This window comes from Agrilus planipennis, unplaced genomic scaffold (assembly GCF_000699045.2).
Source record: "Agrilus planipennis isolate EAB-ADULT unplaced genomic scaffold, Apla_2.0 scaffold263, whole genome shotgun sequence".
NCBI classification, from domain to species: domain Eukaryota; kingdom Metazoa; phylum Arthropoda; class Insecta; order Coleoptera; family Buprestidae; genus Agrilus; species Agrilus planipennis.
The window spans coordinates 346,857-367,012 of NW_020442449.1; the positions used below are offsets into that span (position 1 = coordinate 346,857).

A 20,156-nucleotide genomic window follows, 5' to 3' on the forward strand; every position below is an offset into this window, starting at 1 on the left:
GAGTATGATCCCGAGACAAAGAGGCAATCTTCCGAGTGGCACACGCCGGCGTCTCCTCGCCCAAAAAAGGGAAGAATGAGCAAATCCAAAGTGAAAACGATGCTCATTGTCTTTTTTGACATGAAAGGCATCGTCCACCATGAATTTGTTCCTCCTGGACAAATCGTCAACGCCAAGTTTCACGTGGAAGTGCTCAAGAGACTCAAACGAAGGGTCAATCGTGTCCGACAAGACATCGCAGCCGACTGGAAGTTGCACCACGACAACGCCCCGGCTCACACCGCCTTTCTTGTGGACAGCTACCTGACCGAGGCCGGCATCCCAACGCTTCCGCAGCCGACCTACAGCTCAGATGTGACCCCCCGGACTTTTTATTGTTTACTCGCCTGAAAAGGCCGATGAAAGGCAAGCATTTTGAGACGACAGAGGGGATCCAAGCAACATGCACCGCGGCTCTTAAGGCTATTCCGGGGAATGCCTTCCGTGACGCCTTCAATGCTTGGAAATCGCGCTGGCAGCGCTGCATAGACGCGGAAGGAGCCTATTTTGAAAGTGTTTAAAGAATTGTAACGATTGGCTCAATAAATTTTTTTAAATCGACTCAGTCCTATTATTTTCCGAACAAACCCTGTACTATTCATTCTCCTGTCTTCATTTCGTCCGTCTCATCTTTCTCACTCGAGCCACCACCCACCTATTCTAACGACTCCTGAAAGACAGCTGAACAGGGTCTTCCACCCTACCTTCCTGCGTAGTCCACAGGGACTACCCGCCCAACAGCATTACTAACTGGCGGGAATGAAACACGTCAAAGTTTTTTTATGTATTTTGAGAAATCGCAAGTCCACATCCAGCATCGAAGATGGAAGGACCTAGGAAGAAGTTCGCCACTTGTGCTAACGAAATATTACGATGCAACTCCAACCGGCAAAGGCCTTTAAACCTGAATCAGGACGGTAATAGTTCACTAAAAACTTTCACCATTTTGTCAAAATAATTTTACCTTTCCTATTTCGTACGATAACATGAGTCTTTTATCGGACCGCTCGCTCATTAAATGGGTTAGTTTCCAAATCAGAAGTTTAAATAGTTCAAACATTCGAAGTATTCGCATAAGCTGAATGAATTTCATGATTGTCATTAATTTCCATAAAAAATTTGGGTGTTCCTTGTCATGAGCCAAAACGTATATTGCCAGAGTCACATCAGCAGTGCACGATAATAGAATTACAAAATCAAAAACGTTCCATATGTTCCTGTTTAAATAAAAAGTGATTGATTGAAGAAGGCAGACTTTGAATGGTAATACGGAGGAAATCCCACTAAATGATATAAGTTGTGACTATCTTACTTGAAATAGTTCTGCAGTCCCTCCAGAAAAGTTGTATAGGCCAATCCGAATACTTTGATGAAGAATTCGATAAGGTAGATAATATAGAACGCCATATTACAATATGTCGAGGACCAAAATAAATCTCGATTGTCACTCTGCGTTAGGTTTATAATGGCTAGAACACAATTTACCGTGATCACCAACGTTATAAAAAGCCAAAAAGCCCAGTGGTTCATGATCATGTGGCAGACGAGCCTGCACTTGTATCGATGGCGTTTTTCTTCCTTTCTTGTAACAATTTTTGAATACCTCATTATAATTCTTGCAAGAGTGTGACTTGTCTGCAAAATAGAAATCGGGATGAATGCGCATAGGCTAACGAATCCTCGGTGCCGTTTTCCAATACCACCGAAACGGGTTTGTGAGGCAGGTTTGATTCCGGGTCCTTCTGACCCAATCCAGGTTCTTCGCGGTTTCCATGAATCATTTAGGCAAATGCTTGGGAAGTAATAATACTTATTCCACTGATAATAATTCACTCGTCTTCTGCCTTGTTTTCATTTCGTCCGTCTTATCTATCTCACTCCAACCACCACCACCCAGTAAAGGGGAAGGACTCTTTCAAATTGTCTGTATGAGTGGATAGTGATTGAGGAGAGACGAATGAGGTGGGCGAAATGAAGGTAGAAGATAGGTGAAGGTTTGTCTGTGGAATATTACCACCCCAACATTCGTTTTAGTCTGATTGAAATCTCGTATTTTCAAAATCTTGAAATTTCTAACCCAACAACATAAAAGTTAAAGAGTGTAAGAACGTTTTACCTTAATGTGCAGCATTTGAAGAAGATCATTCAATTCGACCATATTGTCTTTAGTTTCTAGGGCTGTTTCGATGGTATTCTTTAAAATTCTAAAGCCAAGCTTAGATAACAGTCCATTCTCGTGCTGTCTTGCGAAGGAAACTGATTGTCCTTTCAAAATTCGCCTGTGGGCCTCTCTGTAAGGTTTTTCGATAAGAAACGTATAGACCTACTTCGTGGATCATATCAGATAGATAGAGTGAAATTGACCGCGAGGTTATAGAATGCTTTAGTCCGTTTCAGAATCCAAATTGTTGTCTTTAGCTAGAGACTATGTCACTGAAGAATTTTAGGTTTGAGTGTTTTATTAATTTACTTTACCTCTACAGAACTCTATTTTGTCAAAATTGCTAAATATACTGTATAAAATTGAAGAGGCCTTTCCGTTATACGTCGTGTGGGTGCTTTATTGTTGTTATTAGTATAATTATTTTTCTTACAATTGGATTCTGAGATTCGAGCAAAGTTTTAGGAAATGATTTGGTGTTTTTTAAAGTACCTTCATTACCTTATCATTTCGTTCATTTCTTTTCTGGTTGGCTCAGAAAGAACGTCTTTATGACATGAGGGACAAACCAGAATCCGATTTGCGAGAAATAGATCATCATCGTCATTCTCTACTGATGTTTTACCTTTGTAAGGGTGTTTGAGGGTTGTAGCTTCGCATACCAGCGGCCATTTTGCATCCGCCAGAAATCTAATAATAGGACGTAGTTTTTGAGCTAGATCCTAGACTAAAAGCTATGAAAAAGGTTGGGGTAGACGTGATAGTTCTTCTTGGGTGTTTTGACGTGGTCCATGAAGTTTTGATGTTTCAGACGTCTCGCCGTTATTTGCTGACGACATCTTCAGTAATGACCATTCAGTCACTGAAGATGCCTTTGGAACATCAAAACTCCCTCAATCATGGCAACACAGCTCGCAAGAAACCGCTGTATTAATGTACGCTGACCGTGAAAGCCTAAACACTACAGGTTGGGGTAGGTCCCATTCTGAAATTTTGACTATTTTGATGAGTAGATATTTGATAAGGGATATGATTCATGACGAAACAGTCAATCCCGTGTTTGGTAAGTTTTATTGTAGGTACGTTATAAAAGAAAATCTAAACACATAAGCTGCTTCATGTTATGGCAAGAAAGGAAACTGTAACGACAGACAATCAGTTTTCTTTGAATGGTCTAACCTGTCGTATTTTAGGGTTGTTATACAACGAGTCCGTTTGTATTCCAGACGTTTCAGGCATGAGGCCATGTTGTTTTTTCGTGATGTCGAAATCTCGCCTATTCCAAACATGCGAAGTATTGCGGAGAATGTGGTCGCGTTAATAACCATTGACAACATCATTACACCGGTGTTCACGAACAGTAAATGTTGTCCTATTATTTTCAAATTTTCTTCATTTTCCCGTATTAGCATCAGTGCAAAGATGAAACTGAAAGATTAGCAGTATTCGAAATGAAAAGTTTATTTTACGTACCAAACTGGATTATTAAATAATGGCAGACAGATAACGAGCGCCATCATCTGTTGATATAAGATACTAGTTGTATGTTAACAAAAAATCTACAGATGGCGTTAGATAGACATGTTGAATGAAATGAATGAAAAAATATTAAGATGATAACGAACCTATACAATCCTCGGGTACTTCCCCAAACAAGTACTAAGCATTCCTTAAGAGTCAAACCGAATCCGATGCGGCTTAGAACTGGTGATAGCAAAAATAGAGCTAACAGTCGGAAAAGGTACAAAATGAGATATACTACGAACACAAGTAAAACCATACGGAAACTTATGTTAATGGCGATGTCTTGAGCCAGTAACACTCCCAGTGTAAAGGCACTAACGTTTTGGATTACGTAAGTGGGAATCTGTAAAAAACGAGACACCATTTTAGACATCGATTAATGTGATCAATGAATATTGATACCGTACCAGAGAAAACACTTGAATAAAGCGGTCAACGCGGGTTCGAAACATTGTCCTGTACATTCCCAGGACTACTCCTACAACTGCACAACTTACGATCCCTTGAAGCGCTAGCATTTCTGGGAATCCATAACTGGACCACATACACAAAAGTATCACCAACATTAACTGGGCCGGATCGTGGATGCTTCCCTTGATCAACATGACCGATATGTAGGACATGACAACTCCTGCTATCAATCCTCCTGCAGTTAAACTAAAAGACAAAATATGAACATGTGGCGAGATGAGTCTTTTGGTTTTTTTTAAATATTTTGTAGGTATATATATTTTTTCTTANCCGTTTTTGATAGGAGCGACCAGGAAGCCTGGCAAACGTTGTTACCGAGGAAATCGTTTTGCGGATTTTTTTGGAAAAGGAAGAACGATCAATGGACAATACTACAGTGACAAAAAATTGAAGGAGACACGGACGCATTTGACGAAACGGAGGGTGCGTTTTCAACACGATAACGCACCGGCAGGGTTGTTGCCGCCAAAATGCATGATTTACGTTGTGAATTTGCTGCCACACACCCCGTACTCACTCGATTTAACCCCCTGCGACTTCATCTTGTTCCCTACCATGAAACAATGACTAGCGAGAAAGAAATTTAGCTCAACCGAGGAAGTCATCGCCGAGACAGGGAGGATTTTGGAGAGTTCGACAAATCTTGTTTTTTGGAGGGGTAAAAAAAATGGCAGGGTCGTTCGGAGAAGTGTATCTTTCTAAAAGGGGACTATGTTGAAAAATGAAAAAACAAATTTTAAAAAAAGGTGTCTTCATTTCTAACACGGCTACTTATTGAACCGCCCTCGTAATTGAGTGGCACTCTTTGATGACAATTACCTCACTGCTTTCATCGGAATGGCCGGAGGATTTTGATTTTTTAGCATTGAGGGCTTCTGTATGACGTTTGTTTATGATGAATATTGTTCTTCTCTGACGTCTCTTACGCCTACGTCTATCCTTAGCGAGTTGCAGGAAACTATCAGTTCGATTCTAAAATCAGCATTTTTGCTTCGATTATTACAATCGTCGATTATTATGCAAAAATAATTTACAATTTCAGAAGCGTGTTCTATCANACACAAAATTCAAAACAAATTAAACGTCTATACGTTTTTATCTCAATAACTAATAGCACCGCTAATTAGTTTTTGTTGTGTCCTTTATTCTGTACTACTAATAGAAGCGGGATATTACCCGATACGAGCCCTTACAAGGCTAAACCCACCCGAACAGTTAGAAAACGGTTTTATTTGTATTCTTTATCCTATGTTCCCAGTTATACAGCTATAGTTACTGTTAGTGTCCGTATACAAAATATCTAGAGCACAAAGTCCGAAAAAGGCCCATGGACGTACTTTTTGATCAATTCTAGCATCAAACGTCTGATTGCGACCTAATATCGAGATGCAACTTTTGTACGCTTTAGTCTTGTCCGTCACGAGTTTTTAGGTTTGGTTGTTTACACGCGTCCAATATCCGTACAAATGTTGCATTTCGAGCTTTTATGCTCCATTCCCCGAACTGACCACAAAATATAGTCAATGGTTGTTTTCCGAGTCTGCACGCATCATACAGATGATACAGTGTCTTTCATGTTCAGTACTTCAACTGCAATTAAGTACATTTTAAACAGCAGCGTACGATTCTTTTATATTTTAGTGAGAGGTATGCAAACAGAGATGTTGGTACTGCTAACAAAATAAATGTTGATGCGCTCTTTGATCAGTCCGTGAATAATTCAAATTTTCAGGTTTGATTGCACTAGAGAATCAAGTTTGTTTATATTAAGGGGGTTGTTTTCAAGTATCGATGCGTCAAAGTGATGGCGTAGATACAGTTGGCAGACTATTAATTTTGCTGCCGTTTCTGCTTTCCATCTCCACGTAATACTGTTTCGTTCCAGCTTTTCCCGGTCATTAAATAGTCCGATGCATTAATTAACCACAGCAGTCGAATAATTTCCTACAGGTGGGGCTCGAAATGCTGTTCCATCGTTATTTATTGAAGCCGATATACGTAAAATAATACGTGAATACGGTGGTAATTCAGGAGTGCTTTATGAGATTGACGAGCCAATGTGAATATTCGCATTCATTTGTAATGAAGGAGCTAACTGATTCCTCGCTTATTCTGAAACAGGTAAATTGCATATTGTTGCCAATATTATTCGCGCTTAGAACCCAGAGCATGCGGATTTCACAAATGAAGTAAATTACAAATATAACATATTTAATAGTGCAGAATATACCGTTAAGATATACTGAATGAAGTGGGAGCGTGGCAACAGACAAATTGCACCAACTACTATCTGGAAATGCAAAAGAGAAATAGCGTTAAACGAAAGTACAATGTGTTGTGTACAACTTTTTTAACTAGCTTTGATATTGTAAATAATTGGGTACTTTTAATACAAAATTAAAAATTATCTAAATATGGATCGACAAAATACACATTAGGTACATGCACAATCTTGTGTTGAGGTATCAACTTGTTCAACTGAATCGACGATGTACGAGGGCGGTTCAATAAGTACCTGTGTTTGAAGACAGAGGACGTTCCTGAGGGAAATTGGTGTTGTCATCGTGTGCTGCCATCTATCGAACCACGCCAAAACGAATTTCAGACTGATTGATAGGTTAGTTTGGATTTAGCAGCCATTTGACTGAGACGTGTTTCGTTATTTTCGCTAAGATGAAAAGAGAGCAGTATCGTTCGGTAACTCGCTTTTTGTTTTTGGATGGGAAGAAATGCGAGGAGATGAAAACAATGTTGGATACTGTTTATGGAGATATTTCGCCATCAACGACCACAGTTACATATTGCTTCAACGAATTTAAACGTGGGCAAAGATCCGTTTTTGATAGGAGCGACCAGGAAGTCTGGCAAACATTCTTACCGAGGAAATCATTTCACGGATTTTTTTAAAAAAGGAAGAACGATCACTGGACAATACTACAGTGAGTTATTGGACCATTTCGACAAAAAATTGAAGGAGACACGGACGCATTTGATGAAAAAGAAGGTGCGTTTTCAACACGATAACGCACCGGCACATCAGGAGTTGTTGCCGCCAAAATGCATGAATTACGTTATGAATTTGCTGCCGCACACCCCGATTTGACTCCCTGTGACTTCATCTTGTTCCCTACCATGAAGAAATGACTAGCGAGAAAGAAATTTAGCTCAAACGAGGAAGTCATCGCCGAGACAGGGGGGATTTTGGAGAGTTCGACAAATCTTATTTTTTGGAGGGGTAAAAAAAATGGCAGGGTCGTTGGGAGAAGTGTATCTTTCTAAGAGGGGACCATGTTGAAAAATAAAAAAGCAATTTTAAAAAAAAAGGTGTCTTCATTTCTAACACGGGTACTTATTGAACCGCCCTCGTAATTGAGTGGCACTCTTTGATGTTGAATTTATTGCTTACAATGCTTGTACGTAACTTGACACTTTTACACTAGTACATTTATCGGTAATGGCAACATCCCTGGACGTTGTAGCATACTGGATATAATAGATTTACGTCCTTTGATATTGAATCTATAATTCGACAAGTTTTAACATTGAATAAAATACAATTAATGCGAAATAAATATAAAAGTTGCCATGTTACAAATTCAACATCAAGTAACGTAAGTCGATTAGATCTCGAATGGAATTTAATTGATCTGTGCGTGTGCTAAGTGCCATACAATTACTAATTAGTTCTCATAAGTCAATAAACTAATTCTTCATAAATTATGGACCAAGAATATAATCTAAGGCCCTTGGCAAGCGTTTTTAAAATACTACAGCTTCCAGAAAATATAAGCTATACGTTGTAACTGATTGAAACAATTACCCCACTGCTTTCATCGGAATGGCCGGAGGATTTTGATTTTTTAGCATTGAGGGCTTCTGTATGACGTTTGTTTATAATGAATATCGTTCTTCTCTGACGTCTCTTACGTCTACGTCTATCCTTGGCGAGTTGGAGGAAACTATCAGTTCGATTCTAAAATCAGCATTTTTGCTTCGATTATTACAATCGTCGATTATTATGCAAAAATAATTTACAATTTCAGAAGCGTGTTCTATCAATTCCATCAAATCTGCTTCTTCGATGTCCTTGCTTGGCAATATTAATATTTTTGTTTCTAATTTAGTTTGGAAATTCATCCTTTCATCGGTTGGTAAAACCAATTTTTGAACTGTCCTGTGAAGCATACGTATTATGTATATAGATTAAATAAATTGTGATGTAAGGGTCAGATTAGAGGAAATGATTACTAGTTCAAGAGTTTTAGATTTATCGCAAAAATATTTCATGAGAGAAATTTCCTTGATTTTTTGTTTTTGCTACCTAGGTATGTACGTCGGTGCCAGATAAATTTCTCTGGTGTTGTAGTCCATTACAATTCCTTCTATCAATATTAAATCCTCGATTGATTCGGTAACAGAGAAAACTTTGAAGTGTGACAGATCTGGCACGAAAGACCTGTCTAAAATGTAACGAATGTTTGCAGTAATTTTGGACGAATAGTTTGGGAGTTCCAATAGGATCGTCGTGGCTAGACGTGTTGCTATCATTTTCCACATTTTCGCTTTTAAACTGTACAAACAGATACAATATTACAAGAGGAGCAAGTATGAGATATGTTGCTGACGCTGCAGCATCATTTAAACAGAGGTTTATATAGCAGTGTATCCCTAGTGATACTAAATGTACTTAACACCAGCGCAATCTACCAATATTTTGTGCGTCAACGTAAAATCAGGAAATATACGCGTTGCGAGCACAGTTGCTGAATGTACTGCATGCCAACTCTACAGGTGAATATGGCCACCTTGCTTTATGAAGCAATTTTTTACTAGAACGAAGTGACGGTAGTTTAGCAATTGGTGCTGTCGCCTAGTATATTTTCGAATTTTACGATACTGTATGATTTGGGGGTGAATTGGTGAATTGTGCTGATGTTGATTCTATTTAGTAATATTGCTGCCGGGAGGATCGGGACACCCTTTTATTACCACGTGTGATTACATCCGCTCGTCTCGTTTTGGAACAGAATCGGCCGAAACACACTACTCAGGCGTTACACTTTGTGACGAAAAAGTTAAGAATGGCATGAATTACCCTTCAATTGGATCTGATGATTCTTGGAACGCGTGTTTTAATACGTCATTTGTAAGAAGGTACGACTGGACCAAAGTTTCTGCGTAAAGGGAACAATTATATGGACGGCGCGTAATAACACTAATTTCACCAAAAGTATTTCCAGACCCAAAATATTCTTCATACTTTTCGTTAAATCNATATAAACTATTTCTTCAATATAGATTTGAACTCCTTATTTCTTTTCTACCTCTATTCTTTTGTCCCTAATCACCTTGACCTAGAAATCCAACTTCAGCCGTTCCTGCATGCACACCTTACCAATAGCTGGTTTTTCCCTTTATTACCTTACCTCAAATTATGTAGTGTTCAACTTCTTCAATTCTATGTATTTCTGTAAACTCGCGGCTTCAACCCTTATTGTCGGTCTTTTTCTATCTTGAATATTGTTTCTCTTTTGACCAACATTTTCCTACTATAAATACTCTTAAAATCCCTAATAAGCCACCGAGCGGCGTGGCCTAGAGGTTTAGACCATTGCCTAGCATTCGGGAGGACGCCGGTTCGATTCCGGGTCCGTCCTGCCTTGATCCAAGTTTTTCTATGGTTTCCTTGGATCACTTAGGCAAATGCTGAGGTAGTCATATTCCACAGATAATCGTTCATTCTCTTCTGTCTTCATTTTGTCCGTTTCATCTTTCTCACCCGAACCACCACCCACCCATTCCCACAATTCCTGAAAGCAGGCTGAAGAGGGCCTTCCGCCCTACCTTCCGACATAGTCCGGAGGGACTGCCCGCCCACCAGCATTACTGGCTGGTGGGAATTAAACACCTAAATTTTTTTTTTCTAATAAGCCACCGAGCGGCATGGCCTAGGGTTTAGACCGTTGCTTGGCATTCGGGAGGACGCCGGGTCAATTCCGTCTATTTTAGCAATATACAAACAGCATATTCCACACTTCAAGTTACTGACCGGCATGCCTTACAGGGTTTTCTATGGTTTTCTTAGGCTAATGCGGGACAGCAACAATGTCCCATAGATAATCTTTCATCCCCAGTACTGCTTTTATTTCGTCCGCAGACCTCATGTGTTTAAAATTAATAAAATAGAGTCTTAGTTGATAATTGTTTTCTTAATTAATCCTTAGCTATATTCTCATGTTCTTCGACAAGTTTTTGTGATTCGCGAAGTACGCGTATTTTATTTAGGCCCTTCTGGTTGAAATGGTCCAATTTAGGTGCCTGTGGTTCAAATAGGGAAACTAGTATGCTAAATTGGTGTAGTGGACCCTAATATGGGGACCTTTCCCGTATGGTACTTATTTAAAATTCGATAAATCTCAAACGTTAGTAATTTACCGTAAAAACACAAACAGCGCCTGGAACCATTTCTGTATATAGCCCAAGTAGTGGCCCAGTAGTAGTTCGAAAAGTATTAAACAGACCATGTTCGTCATTAAGCCCTCGGTTTCTAGAAGAACATTTACAATTTTCACGTCCACTTTCTCTGATAAAACGACGATGACTTCGTACGTAAAGCTCTGGTTTAACACCAGTCCGTATATAATGGCCAAGCAGTAGTGGAAGTTTGTGTTAAAAACGGCCGCCGTTACGAGAAATCCTAACGTCGTTGAAACCATTAAATATCTGAAAGTATCAACAAGGCAAAAGATCAATCAAGCCAGTTTAAGCTTTGTTCTCAGTATAATCTAGACGACGAAAAACCGTCGCGAAAGTCAATCCTTAGTAAGGCAGAGTTAGCAATAAGATATTGATATCAAAGAGATCTATTCTGCCACTTTGAGCAAAGATGCACACTACCACTACTTTTTAATCTATAGATGGAAGATGCAATCAGCATCATTAAAGACGGTACAACTGTAGGGATGGATATAGTGGAACAAAAGATTAGTATGCTTAGATTTGTAGATGATATAGCAGTATTAGCATCTAGCAAGGAGGAGTTAGAGATAGCTTTAAATAAAATGGGGGCGGTATTAACAAAACAGTATTATATGAAAATAAATAAAAGTGAAACTAAAATACTGGTATGTAAGGGAACAAAAAGTACGGATTGTTAAAAGTGGCTGATTTTAGTATATAGGAAGTCACATAAGTGAGGACGGAAGGAATAGTAGGGATATAAAGCAGAGGATAGCGCAAAGGCGAAAAAAAAATTCGAAGAAGGTTGTTAAAGGTGTATGTTTGGGCACGGCATTGTACGGGTGCGAAACATGGACAGTGGGCGCGGCGGAAAAGAAAAGGTTAGAAGCGTTCGAAAGGTGGTGTAACAGGCGAATGATGAGGATATCGTGGATAGAGAAAGTTAGAAATGAAAAGATACTAGAAATAATAGGAAGTCAGTCAGAAATAGGCGAGATAGGTTGATCTTGACCTTCCTAGGCATAAAGAGACATATTAGAGGCAGAAACAGGAATTAAGAGGAATAGAGGTAGACCTAGATAAGATTAGTAGTTTTAGGGAAATACGAAAATTAGCTCAGGATAGGAAGGAGTGGAAGTGCGTGTCTAACCAATCGTAGGACTGACGACCTTACTATGATGACATTTTTCTTGGAGTTAATCGGCACGACATAAAAATCAAAAATGACGTGAACAGATCTCAATCATTTCAAAAATAATTTGTGGCTATCTTCGCCTTTCTTAACTGCTTAAAAAACATGAAACTTATACCCGAGTATTCCAATTAGTAGAATTTGCCAAAGGGCTCTCATGATAGTATAATTTTCGCAACCCATGGTGATTCTAAATATATAAAAAGGGTATATTATATCCAGTAAAACCCGTGGGTTCATGTGGACCAGAATGTCACTTTGTTCCTCAAAAAATCTGTAATAATTGCCGAGTATTCCAAAGACAACGCCGGAAAGTATCATCGCCACCCTGTTTAACACTCTCAACCGGATCTACACAATGACATTAATAAAATTAAATATTATACAGTATATTCCAAAAAGTAAACAAGCGGGAGCTTAAGTCCAAAATCGTCACAAAAGGAGATGTTAAGGTTTTCTTGATTGTTTGACATTCTGAAGGTTAGAATGCACAGGATTTTTTATCAAATGTTTTAAGGGTAGGTCGTGTATAGTTGGGACGATAAAAATTGGCAAAGCGTCCAGTAAATTATCTGTGAGAGTAGACGTATCTTCTTTCCGGCTTCCACTTGGGATTGTAGTCATTTGCTGTGGAAATTCTTCATGAATGGTACACATTGAGTGAAAAGAGATAACCGAATAATAGTAAGGTGCAGTGGTTAGACGTTGTTTAGGTGTGCAAAAGATCAGGGTCGGCTTTATAACTGCCTGTTTGCAATTATATCTTAGCTTTCCTAAATCCCTGAGAATGTTGAATTTTCTTTAAAGTCCGATGTTGGCAAAATGTTGGTAAAATTCTGCAAGTCTGCATCTCTTCCTGTTACACATCCATCGGTGTAATGCTATTCTTTTATTTTTATTAGCGCCCGCTGCAATTCCTACTTGACATCTCTTTTCTATGCTTACGATAATCTCTACCATTGACATATATTAATGGACGTGTCGTAGCCGTATGTCGTTATAATAATTTCTTGGCTCGAAAAGTGTGGGAGATGGCGTATGGTTTCGGACTGGTGCTATCTCTTTCATGACACGCTTACGGACTATCGTGAGAGAGATGAATATTGTCCGAAACTTCATTCCACCTCTTTCTTTCGTTGTACCGCAATTCTGACCGCTAAGGCATGTCCATTAGTAAACGTCGATGATCTCAACAACGTCTGTCGTGAGTAAAAGTGGATATTCTGACAGCAACCGCTCTATAGTCTAGTTAGTAAGTTGAAAGAAAAAACTAAATGTAACACTTTTATTACGGACTATGCCAATTTTAAACGTCCCAACTATACTAAGAAAAAGACTACATGGATAGATCATCAACTAACCATAAGATAATTAACTAAGATATTTTACGAATTACCTTGTGTAAAATCAGGTAGCAGATAGCGTGGCAAAGGATAATTGTACATACGTAGCCAAAAATTGGGGGTGAAGCTTTTAAAGCCCCTTCGATCTGGACCATTTTGACACGATTTTAGAACGCCGTTAACTCAGAATACTTTTTTTCAATAAACAGATATTTACTGTACCTACACCGTTTNGGGGCTCATTTAGTCTGTTTAGTTCTGCAGAACGGAGACCTTTTGTGGGTACACTAACTTAACGGCTTGCGGTAATAGAAAACGGTAATAATAAATCAATTACGTTTTTATAAAGGACGAGGACCTCTAACTTATTAAATTAAAAAGGGACAGTGCTCGGGAGGAGTTACCAAACTGTCCAACTTTTTAGCGGTAGCGAATAAAACAATATTACGTAATAAACTTGAATAGATAAGGCTGTATTTCTTGTAATATCATATCAGAATAGACAGAACACAGGTTATCAATTTCAATGAACGAAATTTTACCGACTAATTACAATGCATTACATTACATTTTTTGGTTAATAGTCCTTTTGTTTATTTTCTATAGGTAATAATATGTACAATTTTAAAGGTATCCTTATCGAATTTAATGATATGTAGTAGATTTCAAATTTTTACTTAAAAACGCGTGCTTGTGTTATGTGATCTTATCTTTAAAAATTCTTCCAGTTTGTCCAATGTAGATATGCTCAATTACAATAATTTCTGATTTTAAATATTTCTCTTTATTGTTTTTATAATAATATTACATTGACAATTAGTTGTTTTAAAAGAAATATTTTGAAACACATTTAGCTATTTTGTTTGATATTGTAATGTTCGTGGGTTTAACAAGTTAAACTTTTAAGACTCTCAACGACAAAACTATTTATTTACACTAATTATTATTGAACTTAAAAACACTATTAAATTATAACTAACTTAGGCGATAAATTACTCTATTTATTTACAGTACTGTTACTAAATCACTATTCTATTTATTTCACTTCTATCACTGTCAATTTAACTCTTGACTCACCTCTGCAACGGTCAATTTATTTCTGTTCTTCTTCGGCGATCGTCTCTTCCTTTTTATACTCCCTTGCCTCCTTTCGGGAACATTCTCCAGCCGTCCAGAGAAGTCTCGTTTTCTTTGAACGGTTTAATTGCTTCCGGGAACGCAGGTGCGACACACACGTGTACAGATACGGCGCACATGAAGAAAAGCGCCCGCGGCTAGTCGGCGAATCGATAAGCCGCTCACACACACGTATGCCCGATCGCACACAATCACGCTCGTGGTCACTACAATATTTTACCTAAGTAATTTCATAAGTTGTAATTTTCATGCAATAACAAAATCTAAAGCACCAAAAGGTTCTACAAAATTAATTCTGAAGTCCAATAATGTTGGAGGTGGATGATTGTGATTCTTTCATAATGAACAATTTGTTTTTCGATTGTATGGCGCCTATTTCTGTTATTTCTGAAACGTGATAGATTATATTCTCATAACAAACAAAAATATTACATAATAATAACAAAAATAACTGCACCAGCGAAAGTACCTTATGTGCAATAGTTTTATTGAAAAGAAGATTACGTTTATATGTACATGTATGTAAGTAGTATTCAGTGCCGCCACCCTCCGACCATCTTGTTTCTGATTCCATTCCCTTTTCTGCGGTAGTTCTAACAGTAAAGTAAAGTAAAGTAAAGCTGTTTCAAAAACAACTTTAAATTCATCCCGAAGTTGAGTGCTTGCACCAGAACGTGCTTTATTTACGTAAAATTCTCCTATAACTCGGCTGTCTTAAATGAAATGTCACATATACGAAATTCCTACAGGGTGTTCAATTTTTAATTTGATTTTCGGCAGGTAAGTTTTTGGTTTAATGCTTGACGAAAGCAATTAAGTTTTTATAAAGAACTAACACTTCTTCTACCTAATATTATATACCTATAAAAGAAATTATGACTGCTGTCAGCACGGTGCAAAGTAGTGTTGCATAGTTAGTATCAGCAATTTCATTTGCTGAAGTGTACGATGTGTTGCATATCTGTTTACAATTTCTCTAAAATTAATTTTTTAAAAAATTTTTAACACAAAGAAAGTGATTAAACAAAATTAAATTTCGACTATTGGGATCCGTCAAATGGGAGGAGCTTAAAAACATGGCGCCGATTAGGGAAAATTTATCGTAGTTCCTATAGTGTACCGTGCAATTTCCAAGTTTTTAAATTACGATAAAATGATAAGTATTGACACAATATGTGATTGGGCTGACACAAAGCCTCGGAAAGGAAATTTCGTTGAAGGTGAGCGTGTTTTTAATGCCAATCACATTATAAAATTCGGAAATAACAAATCCGGAAGCTAGCCTTCAAATTCCGTCAAGTTTACTGCCTACTTTTTACAAACTTCGGATTTAAAAAGTGATTCACGTTATATAATTGGTGAGGTGATTCTGGGTGATTTAAGCAATATCATATCAATGACTTGCACGTGCAAAGCCGATTTAAGAGAACGTTGCAAACACATTATTGCAACTTTGTTGTATTGCAGCAGGTAGGTTTCTAACCTCAAAATACTTATATCGTATCATTAGAATTGTGTTAAATCAATTACACAGGAATAAATAATTTCCCACTTTATAATTTTAGTATGATTCTAGTTTTAAATATTAAGTTTATGGCTGATGGTAAATACTTGATAAAATATAATCATGTGCATTAAAATGACGTGAACAAATTTTTATTCCGGAATTCACTTCTTTGATACCTACTGCTTTCATCCAAGCTTCTATTAGTTTACTTTTTTCTCTAATTTTCCGAATATATTTTTTACATATATAAAACGATTAGTTTTTATTGGAAAGTAGTTAATGTAGGTGAAGAGTGAAGATCTATGTTTGAAGGGCTATTGCAGCTTTTCACTGAACGTATTAACTTTTTATTTGATTTAACTTTAGAAGAAAACTTCGTCGACTCCATCATCAAATAAATTTTTACTTTTTTAACGTGTTTTATTATTTTAATAAACAATTTTACAATTTGCGTGCACAGTTCCTATGTAAATTTTTCCCTCATTCGAGTTGTAAATTTTGCCACCAGATGGTGTATGTCCATTTGACGGATCCCAATAGCTGGTTTAAAATCCCATGAGCGGATGTAGATCGTAGAAATCAATAAACAGGCGGCGCAAAGCATTAGTAAGGTTCATGAGATTCTAAGTTAACTATACTATCGATTTATATAAGGCAAAGTAGACGTAATTTCAATGATAGACTTACAGAACATAAAAGAACATGTTATAGTTTAAGAAGAGGTTCAGAATGATCAAAAAGCTAACGTCCGGGGGGCTCATTTAGTCTGTTTAGTTCTGCAGAACGGAGACCTTTTGTGGGTACACTAACTTAACGGCTTGCGGTAATAGAAAACGGTAATAATAAATCAATTACGTTTTTATAAAGGACAAGGACCTCTTGTAACTAACAAAGTTCAATCAGTACTTAGAAGTTTAACCGTTACGTTCGTGTTTGGTTTTGTTTCAAGCTGCTACCAATCGAGTAAAGGAACCTCGGTGTGTTGTGGCTACGTGAACCATCAGGACTAATTTACTGCTAAATGGATTGCGAATAGTAGCGGAAGATGTCGTTTCCATGTGGTGTTCGTTATAAGAAAACGGGCTACTTTACTTCCTCTGATTATTTCGAGACTAATAACGAAACTCGATGGTTTTATTTGCCTCAAATTAACTTAAACAACGCTACATGTGTTAACGCTTTCTAGAACTATGACCAAAAGAAATTAATAAAGAACAGCCGATTTTCTTTACTAATAATTTTTACAGTTTGAAATTAGTTTGGAGAAGGTACAGCATATCGAAACAGCTGTCACAGAAAATCTAGATTAATACTATCGGGTTGTTCGGAAAGTCATTTCGTTTTCTCCCGACAGAGGATTTAGTTGTATTTTTTTGCACCCAACTTCACATTTAAGCCGTATAATTTTTATATGCTTTGAGAGCTCATATAGCAAGGCTTGTGTGTGAAAAATTCCAATTAATTGTACGCAGTAGTTTTTGGTTGGTGCCCTTTTAAATATGGAGAGCGATAAGCAGCATTTTCGACATATCTTACTGTTTTACTACAGAAAGGGTAAAAATGCTGTTCAAGCCAGAAAGAAATTGACTGATGTGTATGGAGAAGGTGTGTTGACAGTACGCCAGTGCCAGAACTGGTTCGCTAAATTTCGATCCGGCAATTTTGATGTCGAAGATGCACCACGTTCGGGAAGGCCGGTTGAAGCTGATAAAGACGCGATAAAGGCATTAGTTGATGTGAACCGGCGAATAACAACACGTGAGATCGGATTGAGGTTAAATTTATCAAATTCAACAGTTTATGACCACTTGAAAGGCCTGGGATTATCCTCGAAGCTCGATGTATGGGTTCCCCATGTTCTCACAGAGAGAAATCTGTGTCGCCGCATTGACGTCTGCGATTCGCTTCTCAAACGTCACGAAAATGATCCGTTTTTGAAGCGCATCATCACTGGGGACGAAAAATGGGTTGTATACAACAACGTCAAACGCAAGAGGTCATGGAGCAAAAAAGATGAACCGGCTCAAACCATTTCCAAAGCCGATATTCACCAAAAAAAGGTGATGCTGTCTGTTTGGTGGGATTTTAAAGGAATCGTTTTTTTTGAGCTTTTACCGGATAACACAACGATTAATTCGGAAGTCTACTGTCATCAGCTGGACAAACTGAATGATGCACTTCAACAGAAAAGGTCAGAACTAATCAACAGGAAAGGTGTAGTGTTTCACCAAGACAACGCGAGACCTCACACAAGTTTGGTCACTCGCCAAAAGCTTTTACAGCTTGAATGGGATACAATGCTACACCCACCATATTCTCCAGACCTGGCACCATCGGATTATTATTTGTTCCGGTCACTCCAAAATTTTTTAGACGGTAGAACCTTCACCTCAAATGAGGAGGTCAAAAACCTCCTCGATCAGTTTTTTGGCCAGCAAAGACTTAACAATGACAACGGTCCTATCCCTGGATCTCCCCTATTTAGTCTAGTTCAATTACTTTTATGATTGTTAAAGTCCATTGAATTTCAACCTTGTTGGCATTCGGCCATGTTCACTGAATCTTAACAACTATCACTATAAATTAGGATTGGTTCTCTTTAAGGTTTAGTTCACTTCAGTCTCTGAAGAAGGTAACTTTGTTACCGAAAAGTGCTTCGGACAATTACAGTGTTGTGTTTTGGCGTTGGGTTTTTGAGCTATTCTGTTTGTTCTACAACAACCGCCAAAGTTTTTCCAATCTTCGACTTTCATTATATTTAATATGAAATTTAAATGTTTAGGTTCATAATGACGTAGAAAATTGTGATCAATAATAACAGAGAGAGACTTTTCTTTCTCTGTGACACTTATTTTTCTTATAGGTTTCATTTAAAGTTTGCTTAGTTAAATGACTAGAAAATGGTATATATAGGTACCAGTTATAATAAAATATTTGTGACAGCGACTAAACAATAGACTGATCACTCAATTTCGTCATCATCATAAGATCGTCAGTTGGACACGTACCTCCATTCTTTCCTATTCTGAAGTAATCTTCGCATTTCTCTAAACCCACATCCTTAACTATTTGTGAACAGTAATCCAATTTAGGTCTACCTCTACCCTTTCTAACTTTTCTCGTTCTGCTTCTAATATGTCTCTGATTAGACCTTCATTCCTGACGAGGTGTCCTACCAACCTATCTCGCCTATTTCTTATTAACTTCCATAGAGTCCTCTGTTCTCTTATTCTTTCTAATATCTCTTTATTTAACTTTCTCTATCCACGCCAGTACCACCACATTTCGAACGCTTCTAACCTTTTCTTTCTCGCAGCGTCCACCGTCTATATTTCGCACCCGTACAGCGCCGCATTCCAAACATACGCCTTTAACAACCTTTTCCAAATTTCTAGATTAACCGTTCGCAAGCACATTCAATTTAATAGATTTAAAATGGTCCTTACGTATCATAGACCTAAACTAGCTAGGTGCCTGTATTCTATTGACTACTCCTATTGCGCAAGCGTGGCACGCCACATACGACGTACTGAGAGGCTTAATTCTCTTCTTCTCATATTATAAAATTTTTAAATTACTACAGGCATCTGTAGATCCTTCCTAAAACCAAATTTTTCGTAGTAGGTTTGCCAACATAACAACACTAATTCCTACTAAAATGCTTCATCAATAATTTCGTTCAAAATATCTCTTCTTCGCCTCCCAAATTCAAAGCATTTCCAAAGTCAGTACGTGGACACAAATACCCAAAGATGATCCCTATCTTTTAGTGGTCGATCGCAAGGTACGTCGTTCCATTCAACTCCAACTATTCACTCCGACAAATTAAACACATCTATTCACAGTTAATTGCATAGTAATGTGTGTACGTATGTACAACTATCAATTAATTGATCAAAGAGAGTATGCGTGGGTGTGTGAAAGAGGTAGAGAGATACAGACCGATAGAGATATGAGATAACATTTTCAATTGGGTAAAATGCAACGTTTACTGTGACATGTATTAATAACTGTTCTACAAGACACGCTTAATAAATCCTTGCTGTTATATTAATTTGTGAGTGTCTACTTTTATGCATATTAGCCTAATATCACACTTTTAACCCTTTTCTATTGTGACCAGGGGAGTGCCGTAAGGTGCTATCGGGTTGTTCGGAGTCATTTCGTTTTTTCCCGACAGAGGATTTAATTGTATTCTTTTGCACCCAACTTCACATTTAAGCCGTATAATTTTTATATGCTTTGAGATCTCATATAGCAAGGCTTGTGTGTGAAAAATTCCAATTAATTCTACGCAGTAGTTTTTGGTTGGTGCCCTTTTAA

The 20,156-nt window shown here is 37.8% G+C and overlaps 1 protein-coding gene across 1 annotated transcript in view; it reads right to left on the reverse strand.

The window, feature by feature from the left end:
• The window catches only part of LOC108740031 (sodium/hydrogen exchanger 10-like), a 33,293-nt gene extending 19,888 nt beyond the window's left edge, over nucleotides 1–13,405 (reverse strand). The window contains exons 1-10 of the mRNA XM_025980486.1: nucleotides 13,243–13,405; nucleotides 11,965–12,197; nucleotides 10,631–10,918; nucleotides 4,132–4,381; nucleotides 3,826–4,067; nucleotides 3,380–3,628; nucleotides 2,702–2,890; nucleotides 2,156–2,330; nucleotides 1,352–1,674; nucleotides 1,004–1,256 (exon numbers count right to left, since the gene is read on the reverse strand). Of these exons, the coding sequence (XP_025836271.1) occupies nucleotides 1,004–1,256; nucleotides 1,352–1,674; nucleotides 2,156–2,330; nucleotides 2,702–2,890; nucleotides 3,380–3,628; nucleotides 3,826–4,067; nucleotides 4,132–4,381; nucleotides 10,631–10,918; nucleotides 11,965–12,197; nucleotides 13,243–13,344 (2,304 nt within the window). The 5' untranslated portion in view covers nucleotides 13,345–13,405. The remainder of the gene's footprint in view (nucleotides 1–1,003; nucleotides 1,257–1,351; nucleotides 1,675–2,155; nucleotides 2,331–2,701; nucleotides 2,891–3,379; nucleotides 3,629–3,825; nucleotides 4,068–4,131; nucleotides 4,382–10,630; nucleotides 10,919–11,964; nucleotides 12,198–13,242) is intronic.
• Nucleotides 13,406–20,156: the final 6,751 nt, after the last annotated feature.